Source organism: Halyomorpha halys, unplaced genomic scaffold, assembly GCF_000696795.3.
Source record: "Halyomorpha halys isolate HHAL.00 unplaced genomic scaffold, Hhal_1.1 Scaffold381.1, whole genome shotgun sequence".
Classification (NCBI taxonomy): Eukaryota; Metazoa; Arthropoda; class Insecta; order Hemiptera; family Pentatomidae; genus Halyomorpha; species Halyomorpha halys.
In genome coordinates, this window is record NW_027112092.1 from 296938 (window position 1) to 315132 (window position 18195).

At 28.7% G+C, this 18195-nt stretch overlaps 3 protein-coding genes across 16 annotated transcripts in view; 1 reads left to right on the plus strand and 2 right to left on the minus strand.

The window, feature by feature from the left end:
• LOC106682004 (THAP domain-containing protein 1) overlaps window positions 1–2817 on the plus strand; it is a 49658-nt gene extending 46841 nt beyond the window's left edge. For all 5 annotated transcript variants that reach the window (XM_014422629.2, XM_067050087.1, XM_067050086.1 and 2 more), the window contains 2 exons: window positions 650–837; window positions 1941–2817. The gene's annotated coding sequence lies outside the window, so the exon portion shown is untranslated. The remainder of the gene's footprint in view (window positions 1–649; window positions 838–1940) is intronic.
• Window positions 2818–3839: 1022 nt separating this feature from the next.
• Window positions 3840–8064, minus strand: LOC106681994 (uncharacterized). 2 transcript variants are annotated; one of them, XM_067050090.1, is made up of 6 exons: window positions 7921–8064; window positions 7596–7711; window positions 6821–6902; window positions 6660–6742; window positions 5667–5799; window positions 3840–4126 (listed from the first exon to the last, which is right to left on the minus strand). In XM_067050090.1, the coding sequence occupies exons 2-6, from the start codon at window positions 7677–7679 to the stop codon at window positions 4053–4055; spliced, it is 456 nt and encodes a 151-aa protein (XP_066906191.1). In that variant the 5' UTR covers window positions 7680–7711; window positions 7921–8064; the 3' UTR covers window positions 3840–4052. The 2 variants fall into 2 exon arrangements, with proteins under 2 accessions (XP_066906191.1, XP_014278097.1); XM_014422611.3 differs by having other exon boundaries at window positions 3843–4126; window positions 7596–7700; window positions 7921–8055.
• Window positions 8065–9879: 1815 nt separating this feature from the next.
• Window positions 9880–18195, minus strand: part of LOC106682009 (zinc finger protein 665) — a 48083-nt gene continuing 39767 nt past the window's right edge. For 3 of the 9 annotated variants that reach the window (XM_067050095.1, XM_067050093.1, XM_067050091.1), the window contains 3 exons: window positions 16802–16861; window positions 13870–15390; window positions 12089–12224 (listed from right to left, as the gene is read on the minus strand). In XM_067050095.1, coding sequence (XP_066906196.1) covers window positions 14723–15390; window positions 16802–16861 — 728 coding nt within the window. In that variant the 3' untranslated portion in view covers window positions 12089–12224; window positions 13870–14722. Of the gene's footprint in view, window positions 12225–13869; window positions 15391–16801; window positions 16862–18195 lie in introns of all 9 variants that reach the window. The other 6 variants (XM_067050096.1, XM_067050094.1, XM_067050092.1 and 3 more) reach the window with 5 other exon arrangements.

Consider the following 18195-nt stretch of genomic DNA (forward strand, 5'->3'; position numbering starts at 1 on the left):
TAGTGCCACTAAGTAACCTCAACCAGTTCTTTCTTCAGTAAATAAGTTATCAATGATTATACCTTCAAAATCCTGCTCATGTTTTTCTAGTAGCAAACACTCTAACAATCTTGACAAAACTTACCTAAAATTTGTTCCTTAGAACCTTTTAACTTTTCATGTATAAAATTAAATCCTTGAAAAAGAAAAATTTATTAGTGCATAAGTTAAATTTATATTAACATGATTGTAGCTGTCTTTTGTTAAGCAAGTAACAAATGGCTCCTAAACTATAAGCTGCCTTTATATTACTTTTGGCACACATACATACATAAATTAATGATTTATCACAAGAATTTCTGAACGAAATACTGATGTGTGCCTCCCTAGGGAGATAGATATGCCTTCTAATGGCTTATCACCACGCTAGGCACCAGCCCTTGAGCCTTGGGCTGTAAGAAAGCCATCTGTGTAGCAATTAATGCCATTGTTAAGTTCATGTATTTTGGTTTTGTTTCCATGTCTTATAAAAGCGGAATTATATATTTAAAAAAAAAAGATCTGATCCAGAATGTTTTTTAAATGGTTTTTGCACTATAATGTAAACTGAAAGCCTTAAACAGATTATCTTTTTTTTTTTAACCTTGAATACATACCTACCATTTTTTAGGATTCCAGCGGATCCTGAATTGAGAGTCATCTGGAACAAGGCCATAATAGAAAAAATTGAACACCGAACTCTACTTCTAAGATTTGTTCTTAAAATTTTCTACTGAGTGGTTTTAATAAGACACACCATTCTAGCAATGTACGTCTGAGAGAGGGTGTGAACCAAGTGTCTTGCTAGAAACTTCGTATGTAAGTTTTATTAATATTTATTTAACTATTCTAGACTTTTTTATGCCAATAGTAGATGGAGATTGCTGTTTGTTAGTTGAGATGTGTTTTGACCAAATGAATTAGGATTATATAATGATGAGAAGATAATTAACTGTGGATAAAATGTGTGAGGAGATGTGGTCAGTGAAGAATACAAATAAATAAAAACCTATTTATTGTTATCAATGTTTTGGACTGAATTTCTAGTCTTTATCAGGGCTAAGAACAAAAAACAAGATAACAACCAATTAATAAAAGACTATATAGAATGATAATAAAAAATAACTAACATTTTGAATACGTAGTGTTAATAGACATGAATTGTTCAAGTGTTATAAGAAGATAAAGGCTGTATGAGAAGAGTAATATTAAAATTTAGTAAGAGGACTGAACAAATAATAATATTTTGATGTTAAACATAAGTTTTTCAAGTATTGGCAATTCATATTCTATTTTAATCAATACATGATGCAATTTGAAACTAAGAAGAAATCAACAATATTTATAATATGAAATTTACATTTAAAAAAATGCGTTATACAGATGATGTAACTAAATTAGAAGCTGCAATGTGTCTTCACGAGCGAAAGCAAAGAATGGGCCCAGTGTTTTGTAATAAATTGATTATCATTAAAAAACAAATGGTTTCACCAGGAAAATGTAATGGATGTGCTATTAATATGTGATGGTACAAGTAGATATATTGGACAAATATACTTACTTATATTTAAAGAAAAAAAAATTTTGTGGTTCATAATTACATTATATTTAACAAAAAATATCAGTATTCATGTTCGATAATTGTAATATCAATATTAAAATTTGGGCTTCAAAATCTGATATTTAAAAAAAAAAATAGAACGATATCTAAAAATATTGACTTAGTTTTATTTCTTCTTATTGTTGGTAATATTTTTTTTTATAGTTTTTAATGAAAGTTTATTTTTTTATTAACTTTGCAATGGAGGGAACCACCCTTTAACATTGTCAGGGAAACAAAAAAGTTGTAACTTTTATTTTTTTATATAAATGTAAAATTTGTAAAATTAATTTATTTTTAATTCACCATAACACACTTATAGGACAAATGGCTACGACTCTCATGCCTGAGGACACAAGGAGGAGACTAAAAAGAATGTGGATGAGAGACCTGCTGACATGAAAAAGTTAGATAAGCCAGAGAAGATGTACTGCTGGGTGTTGTTCTTCCTGTTGCCTTACATGCTATTTATTTAATTAATGTAGCAGTTAGGCAATCTGCTGATTGTCAATTTTGTATTTGACAGGTGCAAAGAGAGAAAATATTTAATTTCATTATTATAATTAATAATTGTACACAATGTTATAAAAATAGTTTTGTTTTAAAATGTTTATATATCTTTTAATTTGTAAATACAATCTTACATATTTATATTACAATCCAAAATATATGCTGTTGAGCCTGATTGTTTATGCGGCAGTTGCCTACAGAAATTCTCTTATCCCTGCAGTATGTATTTGAACAGCCCATATGAAACCACGTCATTTTTCCCTCATGGGCCCCTATTTTTTTAAGTCACCAGGAATGTCTCTCCACTTTCCCAGGTGGACAAAGGTCAGATTTAATGCATCAGAAAGACATATATGTAAGTAGACAGTTTCAAATACCTCGGCTCCTCAATAACACCAATAAATGATCAATAGACTGAGATAGACCAGCATATAACAAGTGTTAACAGAGCCTTTCTTTCTCTGTCAAGAATGCTGAAATCACTATAAATCTTAAGCTAAGAGTGTATAATGTCATGATAAAACCAGCTCTGATATATGGCTGTGAGTTCTGGGCTCTAGCAGGTACTCTAGGAAGCAGAATCAACAGATTTGACTGGAAAGTCCTTCCTACAATTATAGGAAAAATCTGGAATTAAAGCCTTAACACATGGAGGAACTAACAGTAAACTGCTTGCAGAGACTGTTCAGTGAACATCTGCAAAAGAGCTACATGCAGCAAACTGGAAAGCAGTAGTCCAAGACAGGCAGGCATGATAAGGGCTGTTTATAGCTGAGGGAGTTGAGCGACTGCCTCATGACAGCAGCAGTGCTGGTTCGAATCTAGCCTGTCATGTGATTTTTTTTCATTTCTGTGGTGCTCCTATGAAATGAAAGCTTGACCCCCACCATGATTAGAATAGGTTGGTTACCTCTAAATAACCACCCTCCCCCTCTGTCAGAAATGTCTAGGGAGTCATAAAAAAAACTTGGCATGGAGAATGCTGGTTTAGGTTTTTACTGGTAAAAACCTTGATGTACAGACATTCACAAATATACTTTATTTGGACCCAGTAAGGATTTCTCTATGATTTCTTTATCAATGAAATTTATACTTATTTGATGTATACAGTAGTGCATAATTAAATATAAATTTATAATGAAATGAAGGAAAAAGTAATTATGAAATAAGAAAAGGTGGTCTTCATTGGAAGCTGTTATGACCTGAAGAGTTTAGACTTGTAGTTCCCAACCGGTGGTATGCTAGAGCTATAGTAGACATTATATTAACAGGTAAATGCACAATGAAGTGACTCGAAACGCAGTTTTAAGCAACCCAATATTCAAATATATTTCTAGAAGAACCCCCTTTGGCTTAGGTCAGGAGTCGATGAGGGCCACTAATGGTTCGATATCTGGCTTATTGGTGCACAGACTTCTTTAGGTTGGAAACGAACTGGTTTTGACAGTATTTCTCCAGAGGTGGCTATGGGGAGAAATAGCAGTTCCTGTAGTTGGCGCAAGGGATTTAACCATCGAACAAAAGTATTTGTACATATAATAATGATAGTTTTCTTTTAGTTATCGAAATTGTAGTTTCATAAATTAATATCGATATTATAAATTTTTGAAAAGAAGATTGTTTACATTGAACTGAAGGATAGTATTATATAAATTTACAAGTATCTGAAATATGTTGAATATAATGCGGAATTTCACCGAATTAATTTATTATATTCAGGATATAGGGTTTATACAAAACTTTTTAATCTCTTCATACTTATTTATTTTTAATATTATCTTCAGAAGAATGGTAATTTGAGTAAATTAGCAACTCAACACATATGAGCAGCTCTCTTATTTTAATATAGAAATTATGTTTGTTGTTTACATTGTTTTCTTATTTGTGAATGTCTCATATAAATTTTTAATCTTCCTTAGTTTCATCATAAAATGTATTTACTCTTAGGCATGGTGTTGTAGAAGCTATAAACAATCCACATGTTGATCATACCTATGCCTAAAAAAGAAAGCAAACGTAAAAATAACTAATTTACTTTTAATAAAGATAATTATTTAACTAGATGTTATTCAAGATGAATTGTAATTTAAAAAATAAAACAGGAAATTGAAAAGCCGCCTTTATTTAAATACTGCATACTTAAATGAGGTTTGACAAGAAAATTTTATTTTAATGAGTTGATGATAGACTAATAAAGTAACATTCTAAGTAATTTTAGCTTATACCGAATAATTTATCCTTGAGTTTAAGGAGATAAAATTTCTCCCCAAATAATTTGTGAATAATCTCTTATTTTATTACTTTAGTCCAAGTGAAGTTCTCTCTATGAGTTCGCAAAAATATATAGTTATCAATGAATATAGTTGTATTGAATTTTCTAGCAAAAACAAAACAAGGAATCATATTATTTATAAAACAAAAATAATATCTTAGAACTCTGATTTGTAAACAGAAAGTAATTATTATTATTATTTTATTCTGGAAACTCCTTATATTATATTATATTATTGATCTTCTGCCTTTCTTATGTTCATTTCAACATTAGCTCAACTATACTTTGTACATTTTTTTTTAATCTATTGTTCCATAGTTACTTATTTCACACTAATTATTTTCTAATTTTACTCTATAAGGCTTTTATTTAATTTTGTTTCTACTTAATTTATTTTATCTAAATGGCCTTTAATAGTTAGTAATACAGGGTAGTAACAATTTTCACTTAATTCAGTAAATCTCTCTGTCTTTTTAAAATATTTCTTCCTTTTTTCCCACTTCCACACATTCCTTATCCCTTCTTCCTTTCTTATTCACTTTTCTGGACACTATATATTTTTAGCTTATTAATTTTTACTCAACTATATTACTGTATATGTTTTATCTATTGTAAAATTTATTATTTCTTGCCTATTATATCATACATATTGTTTTCTTTTATACATTACATTATATTATTTTACATTAATTTTAGACATTACTTTTTTTTTGGCCAAAACTCCCATTAAAGTATACTGCCTAATCATTGTTGGGGATCAAGTTTTTCATTTTGTGGGACCACTGCCTCTATGAAAAAAGTCCCCCAGGCTTGTTTCGAACAAGCACCATTACTTACATTCTTTATTATGTTAATTCTATTACTCATTTAAAGTTTCTTCTACACCTTTCATTATGTTTATTTTTATATTTACTTGAACACTGTCTGTTTTTAAAAAAAAAAAATTTATTTATTTTGTATAATCCTTACCTCTACAATATTATATTTTATCATCTATTAGTATTTATCAACTTAATTAAGTATTATGTATATTTCCAAGTTTGTTTATTATTATTTTATTTTTATTGTCTCTGAATCAAGGTAGTATTCTCGTTTCATTTTTCAGGCCCGATGGCCTGAAATTCAGGTCAAAACGTCGGCACAAATAAATAAGTTTTGTTTAGTTGTGTACCGTTGCTGACCAAACCCCCGACCATCTCATATCAATCTACAGTCAACTATTAACTCCTCATTATAAAGTAATTATTTTTAAAAAAATGGTATTACCTGTAAGTATGCACTGGTCTATAACATATCCCCAGTGGAACCAGTACTGTATAACCAAAACTGTATTCCATATGCCATCAATCATTTTTGCAAGTTCAGCCAAAAGCCAAGCCGTAATAAAACTTGATTTCTCCTGAAGAAAAATAAAATTAATAATAAAAGTCACTAATCCATAAAAAAATAATAAGTTTTTCATTTCTGGTCCCTCTTAGAATGGATTTAGTCAAGCCAAACTAAATTTCTTTGGGACATTTTGTCAACTTTTGCTATAGAAACTCGATTATTTTGAATAGTTTTTGAATGATCGTTTCCTATTTGGCAAGAGACTAGACTGAACTTGAAAAACTTAAATTCATTTTTTTCTGTCCAGAACAGGACCTATAATCTAATATAAAATCTAATTTATAAAAATCAATATTTGCTTGTTTGTACTTTATGCACTACCTATATCATTTATATGATTGTGATGGAGCTTTATGCTAAACGTTCAGGATTTTGCCTAGAAGATTATAGGCTAGTCTGATTTTTTCAGTAAAAAAAAAAGTTATTAACAAAATTATGAATTTTTGGTGCATAGCTCAGAAAGCATACATTTTTTCCTTGATTATTACACACCAATCAATTTGTCTCTTTCTGAAGAATAAGAAAAAAATATTACTGATTCTATTAAATGATTTTTTATTCACTAAAAATTAAAAAAAAAAAAGAGGATTACAGTAAAGTAGGTCAACAAAATTTTGTTTATGAAAAATCAAATCATATTCATTTTTAGCAGCGTTAGAAACCCTCAAATTCCATTTTTCAAAGAAACTAAAAATGACTAATATTGAAGCACAGTTGAAGGTATTATATAAAAAATATCCCTATTTTATGTAGTATAAATATGAAAACATCATAGATTGTCAAGTTTTCTTATCAATCTATACACTAACTAAAATGTATGTAAAATAAATTAATGCTTTAGGGCATTTATTATATTTATTTGTGTCTTACCTTTAGGGCACCATAAATGAGAACAACACTGAAAGCTGTTTGAATGATTTCAACATATTCGTATATTATATCATTCATCAAAACTAAAACAAAAATATTTCTAACTCAGAATATAAACTAGAATTATAATTTTTATTTAAAATGAAAAAAAAAATGATTACCTAAATATCTTTCATACTGATCTTCTATTGTCAGACTTAATCTGTAGATTAATGTGTCAACAAAATATAGAATATATATAAACTGAAAAAGAAACAAATTTCATTCAGATTATAGAGAAAAAAATGAGAAAATATTAGTTCAGTGTAAATTATATTTTTTTAATTTATTTATTGCTATTTACAACTGTACATTATATTACATTTAGTAAATTTGATCTAGGTTAAAATGGAGTGTTACAGGCGTGTAGAGAAACTACCCATTGTTAGCACTCTAACCAGTGTAAACTAACAAGTTATAATTCTGCTTAGAGCTACAAATAATTGAATTGTTACAAATTCTGAGTTTTAAAAGGAGTTATGGCACACTGAAAGTAGATGAAAAAATGCAGCTTTGGAATACTGGCCTAGATCCAAAAACTTCATGTCATTGATTTCTACTCTAAAGGAATGTTAAGTTAATTGTTAAGATTCCCTTTAGAGCAGCAATCATTAATCAAGTAACATTGTTTTATTATAAAAATTAAAAATTTTCATTACACTGATAATTTTAACATGTTAAATGTACTGTTTTTAAAACCAACAGTGAATTATACTATGCTGAAGAGGAAGACACAGTATCTCCGGAACATTCAAGAAGAGAATAAATTCATGATGATACATACATGTATTAAAAATTGTATTTCTATTCTAAGATTTTGACTAAAGGTCAATGTAAATTATAATTTTTAAAAAAATATAGATCATATAACGAAAAAATATAATAATAGTTACATACCAATTCTAAGCTACCAACAATTATCGCACCAGTTCTTATAGAGAAACAGCAACATGAGTTCAACAAAGGAATTTCAATGCCCATTTTTGTAAATGCCTACAATATCTGGAATAAAACTAATTTTAGAATACTTGTGTACTTATATGAAAAATATTTTTTCATCATAAAATAAGCTTCTGAATTTTTTTTTTTTTTATTTTTTTAACTTATTTTAATTTTTCTAAAAATATTAATGAGATACATAAGTATTCATCATTTTGATACTGATTGATTTGGAAATTGAGTTAATTCTATCAAATATTACTATGAAAATATGAATATTTACCAATATCTTGCTGTTAAGTTTTGAATCATCTCATATTTTGGTAGTTAATAAAATAGACCTTATAAAGCAGACTGCTAACACCCACTATGCTGCCTGGCAGATGTCAATATGTTGATAGCGTCAAATACAGTTTATCAGCACTATCAAGGCCATGGTATGGGTTATTAAGATTTTTATTTTAAACAAAATAATAATCTAGAGATACTTATTTCATTAACACATAAATGAACGTTGTTCATGATTTTTAAAATTAATATTTTTTTCTATATATTTGGTTAATCATTATTGGTTATCAATATACATAATAATTTTACTTTTATAGATTTATTTTTCACTGTGTTTGTTTTCAGAAAAAAATAATATAGGGAAACTTGTACCAAGGATCTCAATTTACTTTTATGTTTTTTTAAAGCCATATTTTAGGATATAACAGAGGGAAGAATCTCTTCTGATAATACCATTATTTCTACACACTGTATTTTTTATACTTTAAATACTAAATAGTCATTGATAAACATTAGTATTAATAATTTATTGATGAGTGATCAATGGTATAAGACTAGAATTATAACAGCTCAAAATATTTATTACACTATTCAGGAAAAATGTACCATGAAATCCCTAATGTAGCTTGGGTGATTAAAATTGTGCACCTATAAAATAGATTTGTATTTATTTTTTAAATTTATTTGTCTTTAGGGATAGCCACTGTAAAAGTAGAATTGGCCGCAAATCAACCTAATAGCAATATTTACAAATTATCATATATGAAATGTATTATATATACTTTACTGTGTCTTTTCATACCCTTCATTAAAATAAATAAGTACATCATACATATATAATACATTTCATGTATTATATATTTATGATGTACTAATTCATTTTAGAAAAAAGTAAAATTAATTTCAATACCTTATAATGCCACAAGGCAATCAAAGGGAGAAGACTCAGTTAAGTATATATAATGCATGTAAATTTATTTTACATATAAGGTAGAACAATAAAAATGGGATATAAATTAAAATGCTTGGATAAAGACTCAAATATTTTTTTGTTTCATGCTTACAATACATTGAAAAAATAATACAATCTTAACTACAGAATACAAGTAAATTACAGTTATACAATTTGAGCAATGAGCAGTAAAATTAAATGAAGAATTTTATAATTTGTAAAATGTGGGTTTGTCTGCTGTTAGGCGGAGGGGAGAGGGGACCCCCCTAATTAAATAATTTAAAAAAATGCAAATCTGTCTTAATATAGTTATAAAAATAAAAAATATATAATAAATATAATCATTTATATTGCATAATGACATACAGTTTTAAAATATAGATTTCCTCATTTTTATTTTTTTTAACATAAAAAAAGTATATTATTGGAAAAGAAAGATAAAAATTATAACAATACTAAATTGATGAGAGTGTTCAATATTATACACGAGTATATAAATTCTAATTATGTGTTCATTATGAATGCTTTAATGCAGAGGATAATATTTATTTGAGTAGAAAAACAGTAGATGTTAATAATTCATTGATCTGGATTCTATTGTATTGTGTGATGTATGGTATATACTTGGTAAATTGGACAGCTTAATAATAAATGAAAAAGGTCTTCAGAAAGTTTTAAATTACGTATGGTGCATTCATTAAGTGGTTTGGACCATTAATGTTATTTTTACAATGTATTTACTACAAAGTCTGATAATATGTATAAAAAACATATTTATACAGATACTTGTATTTAATTATTAGATTAAAAAACAAAACATAAATGAATTTTGAAGAAACTGAATGAAGACACCTACTTATTACAAATAAGAGCTATTTTATATTATGATATTTTTAATTTAATAATCAAATAAATAAAGTATTTTGATTTTTTTTTATCAATATTATTTTATGGGAACTGGTTATAGACTAAACAGAATTTAGAAAATACATAATAGAAGGCTTCAGATAATAATAATATTCTTTATTTATTCTGGGATTGATCCCTTAGAATAATATACAGGCATCAAAATTAGGCTTTAGAGCCTTAGAGTAAAATACAAAATAAAAATGTAATTAAAATATAATAAAATAATGAATTTGAAAAGATAAAAATGAACAACAATAATTAACAGAATAGAGCAAATAAAATAATACCATAAAACATAAAATGACTAACACTTCTGATAATAAATAAAAAGAAAAAAAATCAAACATAATTAAACTAAAAATAATAAATGAAAAGGTACAATTTCTGTTAATATACATATTTACTAGTATGGATGAAATTCTAAAACATAAAATACAGAGAATATATAAACCTTATTTCAAACTTTCAATTGTTATTCTTCCGGCATTGGGTGGACAGAAGGTAGTCGAGGATAGGTGATTTGAAGATTGGAAGGGTATTAGAACTATGAATAAAGGAGAGAATAGAATTCCATAGGAAAGAGGAGCGGATAAGGAAAGATCTACCAAAGGCTGCAGTTCGATGAGCAGTTATATTTATAAGCCTGAAAGCCGTGAGCAGGTATTGCATGAATACTGAGGATTTAAATTGAAGGATGTCAGGGATATATGATGGACGGCAGGATTGGATAACTTGATAGAAGAAGGAAGCAAGAAAATATTTACGACAAAAGGAGGGGTAAAGCCACTTCAACTCTTTATAAAATTGGGTGACAGAGGCGTCCCTGGGAACCCCAAATATGAATCGTACAAAGCAATTAATTAACTATACTGCTAATTTAAATTAATTTAACTATAATTATAAATGATGGGGTGAAAAATGTTAGCAGGTGTTATCACGGTAGTAATATTAAAATCTGAAGGGGTGAATGTCTCATGACTGCATGGTTTCTGAAGTGAAACTTCTTTATTGGCATTCTCAAGAAAAAACAAATTATAAGGGAGTAAATTATTTTTGTGACACTAGATGAAATGCATGTAATGGGGAAGGGGGGCAATCCAAGTCAATTATAACAGAAAAATTGTATATTGTAATAGGAGAGTAGGAGCTTAACAATCCTGGTAGTGCCAGTCCGATTGAGTGAGCTCCTGTTATCTTAAAGAGATGTTAAGGGAAAGTAATAAATGTATTTATTAAACTATACAGCATAAATAATTTATAAAAAAGTAAAAGCAATCTATATTGATGAAAATAAAATGGTAACTAGGTTAAAACAAATAAAAGGGAAAATTGCAATTAACATATTTCTTTTAAATATCACAAAATTATTGATATAAAGCTAACATTGATTGCACGAGGATAAGATGACTTGACACCAACTTCGTTGTAATAGGTTTATAGAATAATCTTGTCCACTTAAAGTATAACTAGGGTTGTAATAAATTTCACAAATAATTTTTTTAAAAAATCCATTATGATGTGTAATTTATATATTTGTACAATACACATAACACCGGTTAACGTGAAACAATTAAGGTAAAAACATAAATAAATTATTACAAAAATTAAAATCTATACATAAAAATTTATATTTCATATAAAAATAATTTATTATTTTATGTATCATAAACCGTAAATATATTTCATTTTAAACAAGAACATAAATATAAAATAGTATAAATAAATTTAATATAATTAATGAAACAAAAACAATTTTTAAAAAACATATGCAATTAGTCACAATTTATTCCATCAAGTTTAATAATAAGACTTCTCAAATAAAAGTCGGTTGTTTATAAGCAATTTTAAATGAACTGTTTTATAGTCCCAAAAATGAAATTAATGAAGTTTCTTAGCTGTATGAATAGCCATTATGTTTTATTTTACTTATAATTAGTAATTTTATTAGCCATTAAGTTTTTATTTTACTAGTGCTTACTGCTTTATAATCACATTGAGGACATGAGGTTTCTCACCTGTATGACGGGCCATTATATGTTTTTTTAAATTAAACATTTGAACTGCTCTGCAGTCGCAATGAAGATGAGGCTTATCACCTGTATGATGGGCCATTATGATTTCTTTAAAATTCTAATTTCCATTTCTTGATATCATAATGAGAACATTTATGAGACTTCTCACCATTATATGAGATCTTATGTAACCTGGGCTAACTGTTTAATGCTGACAATAGAAAAATTGATAAGGCTTCTCTCCTGTATGATGGGCCAGTATGTGTATTTTTAAAATTCTAATTTCTTTTGCTCTATAGTAACAATGAGGGCACCGATGAGGCTTTCTTTCATTATAAACCATCACATCTTTCTTCCAATAATTATTCATATCAGCTTTCATGCTATCCAGACTAATCTTTTCCATTTTGATAGGATTCTTGACACCTATGAAAAACAATGTTATCAAAACAAAAATATTAATATTTCCTATAGAATCAAAAATTTTAATAAAACCTGTTTTTTGTTTTTTAATAATAATTGATTTTATATAGACAAACTAAATTTTAATAGTTTTTATTTCAAATTTATCTGTTTGTTAAGCTATTTTGGCAACTTTTTATTAGAAAATGGCTGAAATGATTTAATTATATATATTTTTTATCTATTGTTATAAAGAGCTGTAAGAGGTTATCAAGTAATATCAGTCAATCTCCCTCCTTAAAAGAAAGTATAGGGAATGAAAAATCTAAATTTTCCACTTTACCAAAATTCATATTGTTGACATTTAACGCAATAAAAAAGTTGTTAGCGTCATTAAACTGTTATCCACAATCTTGAAACAAAATGGAGGACATACTAAAGTTGTTTTTACCACTTTATTTATCAAAAAATCAGATCAAAAAGGCTGTTTGGTATCTTTAAAGTCCCAATAGGATCAACTCTGTTTTTCATTAAATATACCTTTTAAAGCAAAAGTGGTGTAAGTTCATTAAGTTTCAGGCATTTGAAACATGATGACTTTGAGAATAGTAGTTGAAAATTCTAGAATCCTACCAAACAAAAATTTCTCCACCCCTTTTGTTCAAAATTGAATGCTTTAGGACATGCATGCTGTTTCTTCCCCGACCAGTACTTAACAAGTTATAAGCAGAGCCTGGATTTTTATGCAGTGAAAATCCTCAGAATATATGCCATTAATATTGCCCACAAAACGTTTTTAACTTACAAAAAAAAAATGGAGAAGAGATTAAAAATTGATTTTAAATATTGCATAATATTTTAAACTTTTTAAAAATAAAAATATCAAAATAATAAAATTTTGTCAGTATGAACTAAAATTTAATTCAGTATGAATTAAAACCAATTTTTTTTGTAAAAAAAAGGATAACTAATTAACAATATTAAAAAGAATATGAACATGAAAATAATTAAAACATATAACTAGGAAATAGGAAGAACATAAAAAGTGTAGGTCTTATCTTAATCTAATTCAAATTCAAGACTTCAATTTAATTTCTCAAACCAAGATTTTATATCAACTTGGAAGAAAATAATGCATTTACTTTTGGCACTTTATAAATAATAACTTGTTAGGAAAGTCAGCAACAAACTGAAATGGGACTGAGCATGTTGTTACAAATGGTTCAGAAGGGTCTATGGTAAGTCGGGAAATTATAAAGACCCACATTCCAAGAAATTTATTAATCAAGGAAGTGTTACTTCATTGATCCACAATACTAGTATTGTAATCTGATATTTCATCTGCAACATAACATTTTAATTTTTATTTCTAATTTTTTTTTTTTACTTCATTGAAATAAATTAATCAAGCACAAGGTATTTATCATCAAAAATACAGAAATATTTAAAATATAATTTGGATAATTACAACTGGGTAACCTGATTCGTTAAGATATTTGATCAGTTGTTTAAAAAATGTATGTAAACAAAATATCTGATTGCATATTACATAAAATTAGGACCTTGGTTATAAGCAAATGACTTGCACCACTTTGGCTTTCATATTCTGGGCATGGTTTAAGAAAGAAACATGCATATTCAACACAAAAAAAATAGTACTTTATTTTACCTAAAATATCTATTTGATTGACAAAAAAATAGTGATATATCAGCCACAAAAGTCTCTATGATTCGATATCCCTTGCATCATCAACAACCACTGGTCCACTGTGTTCAATGGAGTGAGAAGTGAGGGTTTAAACAGTATACTTTACTGATAGTGATAATCTGGACCAGAAAGTCTTCTATACCTTTTTTCTTTCTCTTCTCTCACAACTCTGGGTCAATTGTATAATTAAGACAAAGATACATTTGGCTACCTAACAAGCTTACTTCTTCTGATGGTTTGAAGTTAAGCTTAAAAAATGGAAGCTCATCAGACTTGTCTTCGTAGTGATTTGGATCGAGTTCCTGGTGCCAAATTCATTGCATCTTTATCCATGAAACCGGATGGTTTTCTTCATCAAGCTTTCTCGCAGTTGTGGATTTTTCCATTGCTGCTAGAAAATCTTTGCCAGTATCAACTACTGGTTCACTATCTTCAATGGAGTCAGAAGTGTGAAGATTTACTCATAGTGACAATCAAGGCCAGAAGTTCTTTCATATCTTTTTTTTTCTCTCTCTTCTGTCACAAGCCTTGGCCTACTATAGAGTTAAGGCAAAGATATATGAGGCAGTGATACTAGTAATCTTTGTTTTTCTAATGATTTGATCTCCAGCTTGAAAAATGGAAGCTCTTCAGACATGTCCTCCAAGTGAAAGATTGTAAATGGATCAGATTCCTGGTACTGAATCCTGAAAACCGAATGGTTTTCTTCGTCAAGCTTTCTCATGATTATGAATTTTTCCACTGTCACTAGAAACTCTTTGCCAGACATCGTAGCAAGTTGGGAAGGAATCTTTTTCCAAGATTTTTTTATAACTCAAAACCAGTCAGGACAAAAGATCTGTTGACCCTTAGCATATAATTCAATTGAGCCAAAGTTCGAGTCATTCAGATGATAGGAATGATTGCTATCCGTCAGGTATTTCATTACAGGTTTTCTCTTTCCTCGGTTGTCCGAGCCAGGCGATTGTCCAGCTTTCATTTTCCTAGTGGCTCTAGTCATCCGGCCATCAGATATTTGGAATGTTTTTAGAAAATATTCTTTACACACGTTTACAGACGTTCCATCACTTTGTGTAACATAATAATACTTGGTAGTGGACTTGGCCGCTCTAGCACCACCTTTTGGCCTATGACGTTTAGGCTCTTCTAGCTTAATTAAACTACATAAAAATTCATTTTGGACTGTGAAAGAACCTGTCTTCCAGAAAGAATCAAAAGTATTTTTCCGAGTATCCTCTGAAATTTTCTCAAAACACTTTTTCCTGCAGTTGCAATTAGGATTACTAAATTTTTTCTCTTCGACAAATTTTCCTTTTTCAGTTACATAAGACTTCCCTACATTTCTCAATCTCTTTCTCTCTTCTTTCTTGCTTTCTGCTCTGTTCCTCTTTCGACACTGTTTTGCATCACTTTCTGTTTCTTCAATTTCAAGATATTGTGTTGGATGAACCATTGCCTCATCTTCCTCTTCTCCATTATCATCTACAAAAAATGATAAAAAAAAATATATTTAACCAGGCTTTGATTGGTCGCAGTTTTAGCAAACATTTTCATTCATTAAAACATGAAAACAGCACTTTTAGTAAACAAATGCATGAATAATTAAAAACTAACTGATATGATTGAAAAATTTAGGATTTTTTAAAAGGTAATAGTGATAATAATAATGTAAATGTAATAATGGTGCTATGATCAATAATGGAAGATGGTCTCTTCACCTCTCTTTTTTTTTTTAAATTATGACATACGAAGGGGGTTATTTACTGGTTACCACCCTATTCTAACCATGGTAAGGGGTCTAGTTTCCATTTTGTGGGATCGCCACAAATATAGAATCAACCTCTCAAGCCACATTCGAACCAGCACTGTTGCAGTCATGAGCCAGTCAAAGTTGGCACTGTAACTTGCTTGGCTACAAACAATCTAGTCTCTTTACCACTCTACCTGTGCAGTTTATCATGGCTGGTCCATAAAAAATTTCTGGGAATTTTAAAGCAAAGGTTAGCAAAGAAGTTATCTATTTCCCAAAAATCGGTAAACACAGTTTGCACAACTTTAATGACAATGGCTAGAGATATGATAACTTCTACCCATTGCTTGTCGTTGGCAGTAGTTTATTCTTCAAAGAATCCTTCTGGGGAAACAGACACATCCGATGGAAATCGAATACAGTAAATCAAATTGATTACTTTCTAATAAGTGGACAACTAACTTTCTCATAACACAGAGTATCAGGAGGCTTTCCGGATAACTAATAAGCACTATTATATATAATGTTCTTAAAATGTTTGTTTTTATTTGCCTTTTTCGTGCTGAAATGTCACAACCTGATTGACTGTAGCTTGCCCCCTCCCCTCCCCTCTGGTTTTGATACACTCTTGAACCTCCAGGTAAATTATACCTTTCATTATTCTATGTAACCGATTAATCAAAATTATATACTAACACAACTAACGCCTATTGTACAACCTTTTGATCAAACCACTTATAACCATTCGTCTTAAATACATTTCAAGAATAGAGGCTTATCTCCCTATTTAACTTATATTCACTTTTAAAACCATTATATATGGTTCAGTTAATAAAATCCGAGAACCATCCCTTACAAATATTAATGATTGTATATTTTGGTTAACTCCAAACTGCGGTGATTGAACACCCTTATAAGATTATCAGTGTTATCATTCCTGTACGAAGAGAAAATTACAAGTTAATATTTTAATTTTGATCTCCTGAGTTAAACATGAACAAGTTGAAGAGTGTATATCGTCCTCGGGACAGAATTTATTTTCATAGACATGAAAGTCAAGCATGTAATATTAAGAAAACTATTTTTACTTGCATGCTTTCCATTAATTAATAAATTAATTCAAAGTTCAATAAAGAGATTTACCTTCCTCACCTTCATCAAGGACAAGTATTTCTTTTTCTCGTTTCACTTGGATCAGTCCACCTGCCAGGTAAAGAATATTTAAAACAAAACAATAAAAGGAAATAATTGGGGGGTTTCTGGCAAAAACCCTACTAGCCAGAAAATCACAATTTAGGGGAAATGAAAAAAAAAAAATTATACATGAAAAATTTATTTTAGGTGAAGATAAATTTATTTAAATTATAGGCAAGATAGATATAGGTAATCTCACTGGGTCCCTTTTTTAAATTCATTTTCCAGAGGCAGATACATTCCAGATTTGAGAGGCTTTTGCCGAATAACCTGTGGTATTTTTGACAGAATTGTTTGTATAATAACATATACACCAAATATAGAAATAAAAGGAGAAAAAATCATACTGATATTTGTGAGGATATAAGGCTGAATCTAAGTATTATTATGTTACACAATAGATTAAAATTAAACATATCAATAGGTAGGTAACAAAACAGCAAACTGGACATGTTGATATGATCCAAAGAAGTAACGTCCAGTATAGAGCATTGGTTTGTGCTACAGAGATAAATGAATGGACCAATAGTGAAAGAAAATAAATTAAATAATGCAGTGTAAAACAATTTTCAACTATGATTAAAAAACATGCCATGATTTCAATAGGGAAATTAAAAATATGACAAATTATGTGGTAAATAATTAGAAGAATTACAAATACACATATATAACATAGATGAAAATTGTTGATAAAAATAATTTAATTTTAGGATTGTAAAGGGGTATGAATATGGGACTATTGTCCCAAAATGTTGTACAATGAAAAATATAGAATAGATTATATTCATGTTGGAATTTAATTAATATCAGTCAAATCATCCTAATTTGTCACAATTTCATCAATTTTTATAATCTTAATTATAGGTCAGCTTAACACAAACACTTTCTCATCAACAAACAAGGATTTTTTTTATCAACAAACAAGCTTTGTTGATAAGATGTTATGATAAGTGATAGTGTTAAGTTGACTTATAATTAAAAGTTATAAAAATTTATGAAATTGTGACCAAATAGGGTGATTTGACTGATATTACTGACCTGGGCAGAATAGCCTGCAAAAAGTTTTTTTATAATGTTTGAGGTGTAAATTTATATTTAAGAATGTCCTTGAGAATGACCGATGGACTGTTATTTATTATTGGCCGAACCAATGGTCTGTTAAAGAAATAATAAAGAGTGTTGAGACCTAACCTGAATACCAGTTAATTCATATAAACAATTCTTTTTGTGTATACATCGAGAGCTATTATCTTTATTACTACTTTCTAATGTTTAATATGCTATACTTGGTCATTTAATTCAAATCATCACTTTCCAACTACCTAATTGCAGTCAACTGAATA